The 13,537-nt window shown below is 49.2% G+C and overlaps 1 protein-coding gene across 1 annotated transcript in view; it reads right to left on the reverse strand.

Annotated features, from left to right (window-relative positions):
* The window catches only part of SCIN (scinderin), a 51,225-nt gene that overhangs the window by 37,312 nt on the left and 376 nt on the right, over positions 1–13,537 (reverse strand). The window contains exons 2-3 of the mRNA XM_081883253.1: positions 2,998–3,152; positions 2,018–2,179 (exon numbers count right to left, since the gene is read on the reverse strand). Coding sequence (XP_081739379.1) covers positions 2,018–2,179; positions 2,998–3,152 — 317 coding nt within the window. The remainder of the gene's footprint in view (positions 1–2,017; positions 2,180–2,997; positions 3,153–13,537) is intronic.

The raw sequence follows: 13,537 nt of genomic DNA on the forward strand, positions 1-13,537 counted from the left end.
CCAAAAAAGTTATTTTTAAAACTCTAAGCTGGGGAAGACCCAATGCAAACTGACTGCATTCGGTAGGCACAGATTGCAGATTCACTGCTGGAGGGCAAATGGAATATGTGAGGAAGGTAAAATGGAGTTTCCTGGAAGAGCTGGCTGGAACCCTGACAGGAAGCACTTTTACTCTGCAGCATTTTATTGCAGGTCCAAGTTGCTTCAAAGCACATATTGCCTTCTAGAGAAATGTTCTTTCAGCTGCAGCTAATAGCATCTCATTGCTGATTTTACGAAGTATTCTGCATTTTCATTATCTTAGTTGTGCAATGTTTATTGGTGGCCAGTACAAATGGTTATGCGAACGTAGCAGAATATTCTCATTTAGCAACGCTAGTGTGCATTTGCTATGGAAGGCTTGCCAAATTAATCAGATTAATTGTTTAGTAAGGCACCTGAATTTCCAGTTCTTGCTTCATATACAGTAAATGCCAACCAGATGCACAACCACGTAGGGATATGAAATGAGAAAATCTCAACATCTCTTGGCTTAGTCAAGAAACAGAAAACAAAGCTCAAAGCATTTAAAAAATAAATAAATATGCAAATAACATATGGAAATATACTGCATGGGCAAACACCATGGCTCCATGGAAGCTGTGTTTGCAATCCATAGACCTTATCTGGTTACAAAAGTAAATCAACAAGATTTGAAGGTTGTTGTGTGCTTCCTCACCACACGCTCAAAATAATCTGCCACACTGTCTAATAAATTGTATCACTGTGATCCCTAAATTCCTCAGAAGGACAGCAGTACAACAGAGCTGAATGACCTTTCAACACACACAAAAGCAACATTCTGAAGTGACCCAACTGTAATTATGGACATAAATATGTTTATTCTACAGTATTCTTATTCAGAGAAAAGCAAGTCTTTCCTTCAAAACTCTAGATCAGGTGTGGGGGATCTGTAGCCCTCCAGAAATTACTGGACTCCCTCTTCCATCAGCCCCAGCCAGCATGGTTAGAGATGATGGGATTTGGAGTTCAACAACAACAGGAAAGCCATAGGTTTCCCCATCCCTGCTTTTAGCTCACAGCATCTTCCTTCTGCATTCTCTCCAACCTTTCACAATGGGCTGCTTATTCTCAGTTCTTTGTAATGTTAAATCGTGAACATCAAGCTTGAGTCCCATATTGACCACCTGATGATGAATACTACATCCTTAACCAGGTCTCATGCCACTGCCCTAAGTCAAATTTAATCTTTTGACCACACAAGGGGAGTAAACAAGATGAACGGAAATAGCAAATCTGATTCCAATCTTGAGAAATCCTGGCTTTTTTCAATGCCTCTTACATATGATTGTTTCTGTCTTTGAAGATGAAGGTATTCCTTTTTAAAGGGACGTGGGTGGCGCTGTGGGTTAAACCACAGAGCCTAGGACTTGCCGATCGGAAGGTCAGCGATTCAAATCCCCACGGCGGGGTGAGCTCCTGTTGCTCGGTCCCTGCTCCTGCCAACCTAGCAGTTCGAAAGCACATCAAAGTGCAAGTAGATAAATAGGTACTGCTCCAGTGGAAAGGTAAATGGCATTTCCGTGCGCTGCTTTGGATCGCCAGAAGCTGCTTAGTCATGCTGGCCACATGACCCGGAAGCTGCACGCCGGCTCCCTCGGCCAATAAAGCGAGATGAGTGCCGCAACACCAGAGTCGGTCACGACTGGACCTAATGGACAGGGGTCTCTTTACCATTATTCCTTTTTAACCAAGCTTTGCTGGGGCCATTTTAGGGCATCACAAATTCTAGAAAATATTATTTCCTGTTGGTCTTTTATCTGCTTAAATGCTTCAAGGGATGTGGTCAGCAGCAAACCACCAGTGCTTGCGACACAAGTTATTTTGAGATTAATATTGCAGAGGAAGTGTTTGTAATGTATAGAGAAGATCTTGGTTTGGGGCTCAGACTTAATTATATGGCAGTTTTTGTGGGAGATTTTGTTGCTTTGGAAAACTTCATTCCTTGACCACTTACCGTTCCAAGATCAACAATGAAGCAGTCTCCTTTGTTGAAACTGTCCCAGCTAAGAGGGACTTCGGTGGCTCGAATCACTCTCCGGCCTTTGATATGCAGAAGTCTTCTTGCGCTGAGGTCATTGGTGACCACGTGATTAAAGCCCGAGGCAACACCACCTGCCTAAATAAAGTGAAGCAACTTAGGGTTAGTTGGTTTCCATGATGGAGTATATAAGGACCTAGTACACATATACATAAGCAGATCATACATCACACCCAACTAGATTTGCACTAACACGGAAAACTGAGTTTGAAACCTGAGAAGATGGTCAGGGAGATAGACCAGTTGCTTCTTCTCAATGGGCTTGCACTTCCTTGGAAAGGACAAGTTTGAAGTTTGAGGCTGTACCTGGATCCATCTTTGTCACTGAAAGATCAGGTGGCCTCAGTGCCTTTTACCAGCTATAGCTGATACATCATCAACAGCAGCCATTTTTCGACAGGGATAGTTGGGCCAAGAGGATCTATACATAAGTAACCTTAGTGGTGTCCAAAATTTTTTCAAAAAGGGCCAGATTTGATGAAGTGAAGGGCTGTGAGGGCCAACCAAAGGGCCAACCAAAGTTGTTGACCTTTTAAGCTTTTTATTTAGGATTTTACCCCAGGAAATAAACTGCCACAGGGGCCGGATTAAACCGACTGGTGGGACATAGACTTGATTATTCCAATACACTCTACGTTGGGTTGCCCTATTGAACTTCTAGCACTTATTGAAGACTTTTTTAAAAAAATAATCCAGCATGCATTTTAATTGATGTGTGATTTTACAGTCTTAAATGATTATGATTTTTTTGTATCGTATCTTTGTAAACCACTTAGAGACTATTGTTTGCTTCAAGCTCTGCTTTAACACCAAGTCGGAACTGTAACTTCTTTTTAGTTCCCTTTTCAAAGGTTCCAATTATTGTAGAAACATCACGCAATCACACTATTACGTACCTTATACTTTATGCCGCCTTTGAAATATCCAACGAATTGCGTAGACTCATATCCCTGGATTTCCCGATGCTGAACAGGCTTTCCTCCAAGATAATCATCCATCTGAACCGTAAAGATGGCTGCTGCGGTACTTTCATCCTGACTGCACTCTTTTCCTAAAACCAAACAGGAATATTCTTAATAATATTCTCGATTTCCTAAAGTATTTTTCCTAAAGTATTTTCCTAAAATAAGAATATTTAGAGGAGCAAAAATAGCAAAGAAGGGCAAACCATTACAGATTAAATGCCTGCCTTTACAATACAGTTAAATTATTTTAGATGCCATGAGTTCCTCCTAAGGAACTTTGGGTAATCCGGTTTGCTGAGGCCAGCATGGGAGAAGCAATGATGTCCTCCACATACATTGACCAGGTTCCAAAGAGTGCAGTTTTGACATATGTCTATTTATTTAATAGGGACGCGGGTGGCGCTGTGGGTTAAACCACAGAGCCTAGGACTTGCTGATCAGAAGGTCGGCGGTTCAAATCCCAGTGTCGGGGTGAGCTCCCATTGCTTGATCCCTGCTCCTGCCAACCTAGCAGTTCAAAAGCACATCAAAGTGCAAGTAGATAAATAGGTACCTCTCCAGTGGGAAGGTAAACAGCGTTTCTGTGCGCTGCTCTGGTTCGCCAGAAGCGGCTTAGTCATGCTGGCTAAGTGCGTAAACTTAGTGCCAGTAAAGCGAGATGAGCGCCACAACCCCAGAGTCGGCCATGACTGGACCTAATGGTCAGAGTTCCATTTACCTTTACTATTTATTTATTTATTACATTTATATCCCGCTTTTCTTCCAAGTTGCTCATGGTGCTCTACTTGATTTTCCTCACCCTCTTGTCACAGGAGCCCTGTGAGATACGTTAAGCTGAAGCCTAGTGACAGGTCCAGGGTCGTCCTCTGAGCTTCATGGCTGAGTCCAAGTTGAATTCTATCTAGTTGGGGTCCTACTGAATTGAATGCTGCGTAACACTCTTGATGTCTGCATTTCCACACGGCTGAGTCCATGCAAATCCAAATCAAAGCCCCATTTGATGCTCTTGTCTGTACTTCAAAAGTGCTGGTAATTCACAACTTCAAAATATAATCTTTAATCACGAATATAACCTTTAATAATTTCCCGTTACATGCAGCCAAAGAAGGTATCTTCAGGTCCAAGACTTTGTTTTGTGCACCAAACAGAAGCTGTGTGCATGTGTGTGTGTGTGTGTGTGTGTGTATGAGTGGGTGTGTGAAACCTCAGGTGCAACCTCAGGTCAAAATGGAAATTGGCAGATGTAGATAGAGAGTTTTCATCAAGGGATATATGAATTGAGCACAAAACCAAGCAGAAAAAGATTTACACACTGCCAGACCTTCTCCTGAGAGGCCTGGGCCACTTTCATTATTTTAGGCCCCTAGCCATGATAATAAAAAATGATGATACACGCAAACAAAATAAAGCACTCCTCCCAAAAAAATTATGAATGGTTTGTTTATATAATCAGCATATCTGAGACAGCATGTCCATCACAGTCCAGTCTTGTGCCATCAGAACAGAAATATTTTTTAATTAATATGGATGAACATTTTAAACTCAGGTTGGATGGCCATCTGTCAGGGATGCTTTGGCTGAGATTCCTGCATTGCAAGGGGTTGGACTAGAAGACCCTTGGGGTCCCTTCAAATTCTATGATTCTTTAATGTGACAAAACCTATTATCAGCTAACCCAAAAAATGCCTTTCGCCAAACCACATCTCTTCGCTGATTCACTATGCAGCTCTGAGCTGACAAAGTGTGTTGCATTTTGGTCTTGTGTGCATAAGCACAAGCTGTGAAACTTATCGAATGCCTCCAAAATTGACAAGAGTCTAAATCTGAGGGGCCCAACATTTGAGCTTGAGACCCAGGCCAAAGGGCCCTCCTTCTACCCTCCCCCCACTCCTATCAGCCCTGCACACAGCCTCTTCTGCAAACCACAGGAGATACTTAAACACAGCGCAACACAGCACCGCGGGTGGCAAAATTCATTAGCAAAACTGCCAACTCCCTCACCTTGCCAATAGCCTCTGGTTCTTTCTGCAGAAAAATGAGTTTACCACATTTCATGCTCACATTACTCCTTGCAGCATCCACCTGGCACTGTGGAATGAGGTGATCTAGAAAAGAGCTCTTTGGAGGAAAGGTAACTATCAGTGGAATAAATAAATGTTTATTTTGTTTTCAATTGCTTTCAATTGTTCTGCTTTCATCATTTGCTTTTGCGTTACTTATATGCTATTGAGATTTCTGATGCGATGATCTTGATGGAAATGTTGTCCACTATTATTTAGTGCTTTGTCATGATTGTGAGCTGCTTTGAGCTCAATATTGCAGTTGGAAACACAGTGTACAAACATTAAATCAAATTCCAACTCCTACTTAGCCATGAAGCTCACTAGGTTATTTGGGCCAGTCATTCTCTCTCAATCTAACCGACTTTATAGGGTTGTTGCCAGGATAAAGAGGGAGAAACATGTATGGCACCCTGAACATCTTGGAGGAAGAGCGGGATAGAAACATTATTTGATTTTATTTTTAAAACTATTTCTAAAAAGAGAGGTGTCAGGGTTTCTGGGAGAGAGGAGGAGATGACAGAGGAGACGGAGAGCGAGTGGGAGGAGGGGCAGAAGGATGAGGAAGAAGATGACGGAATTCTGAGGGAATCCACGAGTCTGAGCAGCGAGTCAGAGGATTCTCAAAAGGGGGTTACCTTAATCAAGCAAAAGGGAGGAGAAGGGAGAAGCGGAGAGGAGCCCAGTGGAAGACAGACGCAGCAAGAGGCGTCTCAGCCGGAACGGAGTAAAGGGGGTGGGATCGTCAGCCTCTCGGAGGGAGCAGGATTAGGAGAGAACAGAGAAAGGGGGTTGGAGCAAGGTGTTCAGCCGGAAAGGGTGGAGAGCAGAACAAGGGGTGGTGTAGCGGTCGAAAGAAAGGTCAGCAGCAACGTACGCGCGCCAAGTTCAAACGTAGAGGCGCGCGGAAGTGGAGAGAGCTCAGGGGAGGAGCCCGGCCCTAAAGCCAGAAGGAGGGGGGAAGAGGCGGCAGAGGATTCAGCCTCAGGCGAGTCACGGAGAGAGGGAACCCAGGGGGGCAGGAAGACCCTGCGGAAAAGAAAGGAGAGGAAGAGGTGGTCTAGAGCCAGGCTATTAAGTTGGTGTGGAAGAGGGGAGGAGTCAGAGGGGACTTCAGCGGTCTAACGTGACAGACGTACGGCCACGATGCTGAACTGTACGAGAAGCAGAAATCTTCAATAAACTTTTCCTGTAAATAAACTGCAACGGAGTGAGGTCTCTTGTGAGCTGGGACCCGTCCTGGGTGGCCGTGACAGTAAGTCCCCTCTCAGAAAGCAAAAAATTTTTTTTGCGAAGCTCACGAACGGGAGCAGCCATGAGCGCTGAGGAGCAGCTGGTTGCACTGCGGGATCAGGTTACCGCTCTCACATCGGCAGTCATTGCTTCGCAGAAGAAGAATGACGACTTGGAGAAGACGTGCCAGGATTTGCAGGCAAGGTGGGAACACGCGGACAGGGCGGGGGCCCCAGGTTCCAGAGCGGAGGGCATTGCGCTTGGACGGAGGGGGGGTGCCCTGGTTCCGCATTTTAATGGCAACTTGCAAGACTATCCCAATTTCAGAGCGGACGTCGTATATGCACTGCATTTACTCCGTCACGATTTTAAAGATGAGGAGGAGAAAGTGGGGTTCATTGTTTCGCACCTGCATGGGGAGGCCAGGGCTTGGCTACGCAATCTGTGGCGCGAAGATGGACCGGCCCGTCGCAATTCAACTGCGTTCATCAAAGCGATGGATTCTTGTTTTCAATCCTCTGTGGATGTGGACATTGCGCGCCGTCAAATGCACGGGCTGAGGCAGGGGAAAGCGACTGTGCGCCAATACCACTCTAAATTTTTTGCATTGCTCACCGCCTTAGATTGGCCAAAGGACAGTAAGCCGGTCAGAGATCTTTTTTGGGAGGGATTGAGCCCCCCCATCAAGGATGAGATCGCTAGGGGGGACAGACCCCAGACCCTAGAAGACGTGGTGCAACGGGCTTTAGCTATTGGAATTCGACATGAGGGACGTCCGTGGCACGAGGAGGACGGGCCCCAAGCGCGTGCGCAAGCGAGAACTCTCCCTTTTGTGCACAGGGATTTCAGCCGTGCGCACCCCTCGCCAATGGGGAAGGACAGCGAGGGGCCAATGGAGATTGGTGGTGCTAGGGCTCAGAAGCCATCCCAGAGCCCTGTCCCTGGTGCAGCCAAAGCGAAGCCTCCTAGAGGAACCAGGAAGTGTTACATCTGTGACAGTGCGCACCATATGGCGAAAGAGTGCCCCCAGAGGCTCCAGAAGCACACTGCAGCACTGGCAACTGTAACAGCAGAGGTGCAACCAGGGGAGCAGCTTCAGGGAAACGACAGTGCCTGGCTGGAAGCAGAGCTACGGGGGCTCAGCCAGGCGGATCTGTAGACAAGCCCCCAGCATCACTGCAGAGCGTGGACCCTTTGCCTCCCAGACCGGCAGTTCTGCTCACAGCAACACTCCAGTTGCCTGATGGGAGACTCCTCGAGGTTCCAATAACGATCGATTCGGGAAGCAACGCCGACTTCGTGGGACTGCAGTTCGTTAAGCAGCACAACATGGCGCTCCTGCCTGCAACGACGCCTCTAAACGTGGTCACGGTAGACGGCAGGAAGTTGCTGGGGGGGCAAGTGGTGCAGCAAACCCCTCCCATGATGATGCAGATTGGCAACCATCGAGAACTTATTAGTTTCAATGTCACCCACTTATCGGACACACCCATCGTGTTAGGCATGAGTTGGCTGGAGAGGCACAGTCCCGCGGTTGCGTGGTACCAGCGGCAGATCACCTTTTGTTCATCGTATTGTGCTCAGCATTGCTTTCAGACCGATCAGGGAGGAGAAGCCGAGCAGCAGTTGCATCTGGGTATGGTGCAAACAGTGCCTCACAAGTACCAGGACTTCTTGGAGGTTTTCTGTGAGAAGGAAGCTGACAAGTTGCCGCCTCACAGACCTTACGACTGCGCGATTGATTTAGTGCCAGGGGCGCAACTGCCTGCTGCCAAGCTGTACTCCATGTCGGAAGACGAGATGCAAGAGCTTCGGGAGTTCATAGACCATAACCTCAAGCGAGGTTTCATCCAGGAATCTAAAGCAGCGGGTGGCAGCCCTGTGTTCTTTGTGAAGAAGAAAAACACGCCCCAAAAAAGGCTTATAGTGGATTACAGGTTCATAAACAGCTTGACTAAGCCCAAAGCTTTCCCCATGCCCAAGATTGACGACCTTTTAGCGACCGTCAGGAGGGGCAAGATTTTCACCAAGCTGGACCTACGTGGAGCTTACAATCTCATCCGCATCCGGAAAGGAGATGAGTGGAAGACCGCCATGTTCACCCCTCTGGGCACATACGAATACAGAGTCATGCCTTTCGGTCTCCAAAATGGCAGCCACGTTTTTCAAGCATTTATGCACCACGTGCTAGCAGGTCTCCTCTACAAGAAGTGTGTCTGCTTTCTCGACGATATCCTGATTTTCTCGGAATCGCCGGAGGATCACGATAAGGACGTGAGGGAGGTCCTGCAGAGGCTGAAGGACCACAGGCTGTACGCCAAGTTGGAAAAATGCCAGTTTGATGTCAGAGAGGTTGATTTCCTTGGCTACAAGTTGTCCGACGAGGGACTGGCCATGGACAGGGCTAAGGTTCAAGCGCTGTTGGACTGGAAAAGCCCTCGAAATCGGAAAGAGGTCCAGAGGTTCATCGGCTTTGCCAATTTTTACCGCAAGTTTATTAAAGGTTTTGCGAACGCGACGGCGGCTATCACTGACACCCTCAGTTCCAAGAAGAAGAAGTTCGTCTGGACCGAACAAGCGGAGCGGTCCTTCCGGACGCTTAAAGGTCTTTTCGCCTCCGAAGAGCAGCTGCTCCACGTGAATCCCGGCAGACCCATGCGGGTAGAGACCGATGCGTCAGACAGAGCGGTTGGGGCCGTTCTTTTGCAAGAGGATTCACAAGGCAACTGGAGACCGGGTGCGTTCTACTCCCGGAAGCTCAGCAAGACGGAGCGCAATTATACCATATGGGACAGGGAGTTGTTGGCCATTCATGCAGCTTTCAAAGCGTGGCGACACTTCTTAATAGGAGCCAAGCACACGGTGCAAGTCCGCACGGATCACAAGAACTTAGAGTATTGGCGGACGGCTAAGTTACAGACCCAGCGACACATGCGCTGGGCGGAGTTCTTTGCGGATTTCGACTTCAAAATAGAATACATCCCAGGAGACTCCAATGTTATTGCAGACGCGCTGTCCCGAAAGCCGCAATACTTGGAGGAAGCAGCTCCAATCGCAGCAAAGCACATTTTCGCACCGCAGGCGTGGACGTGCGCTACCATCGCAGTCGACCTGGACGCGGTGCGACGCGCGTTGCAAAGGGATCAGTTTGCACAGTCCAAGATGGAGGAGCTACGCGGAGGGTCGCGAGACAACGATGAGTTCCAATTGCAAGATGGACTTTTGACTCGTAAGGGTGCCCTTTACGTGCCCACCGACGATCTTCGAGCCAAGGTTCTGCAACAATTGCATGACGCCCCTAGTGCAGGCCATTTCGGCAAAGAGAAGACGATGGAGTTGGTGGCTAGAGACTTTTGGTGGCCCCAGATGAGAGGAGAGGTGGCGGACTACGTCGCCAGGTGTGATATCTGCCAGAGGTCCAAACCAGTGCACCAGAAGCAGGCGGGATTGCTAGAACCGCTGGAGACACCGCAGCAACCGTGGGAGAGGGTAGCGTTGGACTTTGTTACGGACCTGCCCAGCTCCAGAGGTAAGACGGCGGTGTTAGTGGTGGTGGACTTGTTCACCAAGATGGCGCATTTCATCCCTTGTGCCAAGGTGGCGACGGCAGAACAGACCGCAAAGCTCTTCATCGATCACGTCTTCAGAGTGCATGGACTTCCGCAGTCCGTCTTGTCCGACAGGGGGCGCCAGTTTGTTTCCACTTTCTGGCGAAAGCTTCTGGGCATCTTGCACGTCAAAATCAACCTGACATCGGCGAGACATCCACAAACCAACGGTCAAGCGGAGAGGGTCAACGCGATCATGCAGCAGTACCTGCGGTGCTACGCCAACCAGCGACCTGCGGCGTGGGTGGACTATCTGCCGATGGCTGAATTCGCCTACAACAACACGAAACACGCATCCACCGGGGTGACGCCTTTCTTCGCGAACAATGGCCGTCATCCCAGAACCTTCCCGAGATTTGCGGCACCAGGAGGGGGGGGGCCTCAAGATGCCGACCAGTTTGCAGCGGAGTTGCAAGAGGTGCACGAGGAGCTGCAGAGACATTTGGATCTGGCAAAACAGGCGTATAAGGTGCAGGCCGATAAGCACAGGAGGGCGGGAGAGGACATCCAGATTGGGGACTGGGTGTGGTTAGCAGCCCACGCGATGCCGGCCAGGTCATTGGCCAAGAAGAAGTTAGGACACAGGCAGCTAGGGCCATATCAAGTTGAGGCTAAGATCAATCCGGTGGCTTTTCGTCTAGCCCTTCCGGAGGGTTCCAGGGTGCACCCGGTCTTTCATAGGTCGGTGCTCACTCCCTACAAAACCCCACACAGGTTTCAAGAGTCAGGAGCACTCCCAGAGCCACGTAGGAGGGCGCCTGAGGGGGGGGAATCGCCAAGACCAGAACCTCTTAACGAGGTCACAGAGATACTGGACTCGAGATGGGGGGAGGAGGGAGTTGAATATTTTCTAGCCAGGGAAGGCACTCCGGCCTCTGCCAATAGCTGGGTGCCGGGTTACGCGTTGGACGAACCCCTGTTGAAGGAGGAGTTCCATGCACTTTTTCCGCACAAGCCCATGCCCGAGGAGTATTTTGATGATTGGCTTTTCACGCCCACTTTGTCAGACAGCACGTTCGAGGGTTTCTCCTCACCCGAGGGCCATACGCCCGAAGCAAGCCCGACCAGGGATCCGAGACTGGGGGGGGAGGAGACAGGCCCTTCTTGGCGGGTGGATCAGCCAAGGGAGGCATGGAGTCAGAGATGGATGGTAGGTCCTTGGCAGGCAGCGCCAGGAGAAGCAGTGATGGAGGAAGAGACTGTGAGGTCTGTGGGTGGGGAACCCGAGTTCGAACACACATATACGGAGATGACAGAGGAGAACGTTGAAGTGGACAACTTGTATCCTGAACCGACCCCGGAAGAACCACGTTTTCCTCAACCTGCACCCGGCGAGCGGGAGGGGGGAAGGGGGGGCTTCGAGGGGGGGATGGATGTCAGGGTTTCTGGGAGAGAGGAGGAGATGACAGAGGAGACGGAGAGCGAGTGGGAGGAGGGGCAGAAGGATGAGGAAGAAGATGACGGAATTCTGAGGGAATCCACGAGTCTGAGCAGCGAGTCAGAGGATTCTCAAAAGGGGGTTACCTTAATCAAGCAAAAGGGAGGAGAAGGGAGAAGCGGAGAGGAGCCCAGTGGAAGACAGACGCAGCAAGAGGCGTCTCAGCCGGAACGGAGTAAAGGGGGTGGGATCGTCAGCCTCTCGGAGGGAGCAGGATTAGGAGAGAACAGAGAAAGGGGGTTGGAGCAAGGTGTTCAGCCGGAAAGGGTGGAGAGCAGAACAAGGGGTGGTGTAGCGGTCGAAAGAAAGGTCAGCAGCAACGTACGCGCGCCAAGTTCAAACGTAGAGGCGCGCGGAAGTGGAGAGAGCTCAGGGGAGGAGCCCGGCCCTAAAGCCAGAAGGAGGGGGGAAGAGGCGGCAGAGGATTCAGCCTCAGGCGAGTCACGGAGAGAGGGAACCCAGGGGGGCAGGAAGACCCTGCGGAAAAGAAAGGAGAGGAAGAGGTGGTCTAGAGCCAGGCTATTAAGTTGGTGTGGAAGAGGGGAGGAGTCAGAGGGGACTTCAGCGGTCTAACGTGACAGACGTACGGCCACGATGCTGAACTGTACGAGAAGCAGAAATCTTCAATAAACTTTTCCTGTAAATAAACTGCAACGGAGTGAGGTCTCTTGTGAGCTGGGACCCGTCCTGGGTGGCCGTGACAAGAGGCAATGTCTTTCAGGACAGTATGGGAGTCCTGCCATCTCTCCTACAAGGAAGCCTTGAACCTCAGTTCCAGACATGCAGGGACTTAAGGCAATTGCTCTGTACATGCTCAGGAATACTTTTTCTAATTATTATAAAATATTAATTCATAACTGTTTCTTTAAATATGGAGCAGGACCAAAGCAGGGAAAAGGTGACGCTAAATGGGGTGGACCCTGAGACCAAGATTCACATTACCTGCAAGTTCCTAGTATCTGCAAAGAAACAAACTCTTATGTCACCTTGAAAGCTAACAGATTCATTGTAACAAGAGATTCTCTTTTGCATTTATTGAAGAAGGCAAATCTGGTTCCACCTTTCCGGCACACGTCACCTTGGAAGGCACCGGATTTAGCCACATTGTGGGAACCCACAATAAATATGTTGATAATATCATTCTTTCTACAAAGCCACATGTGTGTGTAGAGCTTTAAAGGGCACAAGAGGGCAGGTCCCCGCCTGCGGGGAGTTTACAATCTAGACTGAACGGTGCCATAAGATTCCTCTTTGTAGCACCTACAACAGATATCTGCTGCTTACAAAACAGCTCGGGTGCTGAGCTCCTTTGCAACTCATCTTCTGGAATCAGCATCAAAGAAGACACACACACACACACATCTCCCCGCCAGTACTTTAAATCCTATAATCTGTGCCCCGAAGGAGAAACATAATTCTGCAGAAACATTATGGCACCAGCTGGGTAACACTGCCAAAACTTTTTGACAGCAAACTCAGGCAGCTGAGAGGAACACTGTCACATCTGCTTTGCACACGAAGGGGCTCAGTTTCAAGACTCAGCATTCCCAGGTAAAAGCTGGTAAAGATTCCTGCCTGAAACCCTGGGCAGTGGATGCCTGCCAGTCTATAACTGAGCAAGTTGCACCAGTGATACCAAGCAGCTTCCTAATAATGTGTAGCAGCAACAAGGAAGGTGGGTGTGTCAGGAGCCAACACAGAAGGAGAGACAGTATGGTGTAATGGTTAGAGCACCAGACGAGGTCCTGGGAGAACAGGATTCAAATCACCACTTGGGATTTGAAGCTCATGAAGTTCACCTTGGGCCAGCCACAGTCTCACATCCTAACCTACCTGACAGGGTTGTTGGGAGGATAAAATGGAAACACCCCGCATTTCCACGAGGAGCCGCTTTCCCAAGCTCCCTTCAGCAAAGCGTGAGAAAACATAGATATGGAAAAAGCACCTTCCTGAGCGTGTCAAACTCTCTTGAGTAGAAGAGACTGGCTCATCCACAAGAAGTTCCAGATCGGCGGGGGAAGCTGCCAAAAACAAAAGCGCATCATGCGGCCCCTTAAAGCCTAGCGGCAGGTGCCGCTAGACAGGAGGTGGCTGATTTTGCCCCCTCCCTTCTGCCCTGCATCCACCCCCGC

This window comes from Podarcis melisellensis (genome assembly GCF_964234715.1).
Source record: "Podarcis melisellensis genome assembly, chromosome: 12".
NCBI classification, from domain to species: Eukaryota; Metazoa; Chordata; class Lepidosauria; order Squamata; family Lacertidae; genus Podarcis; species Podarcis melisellensis.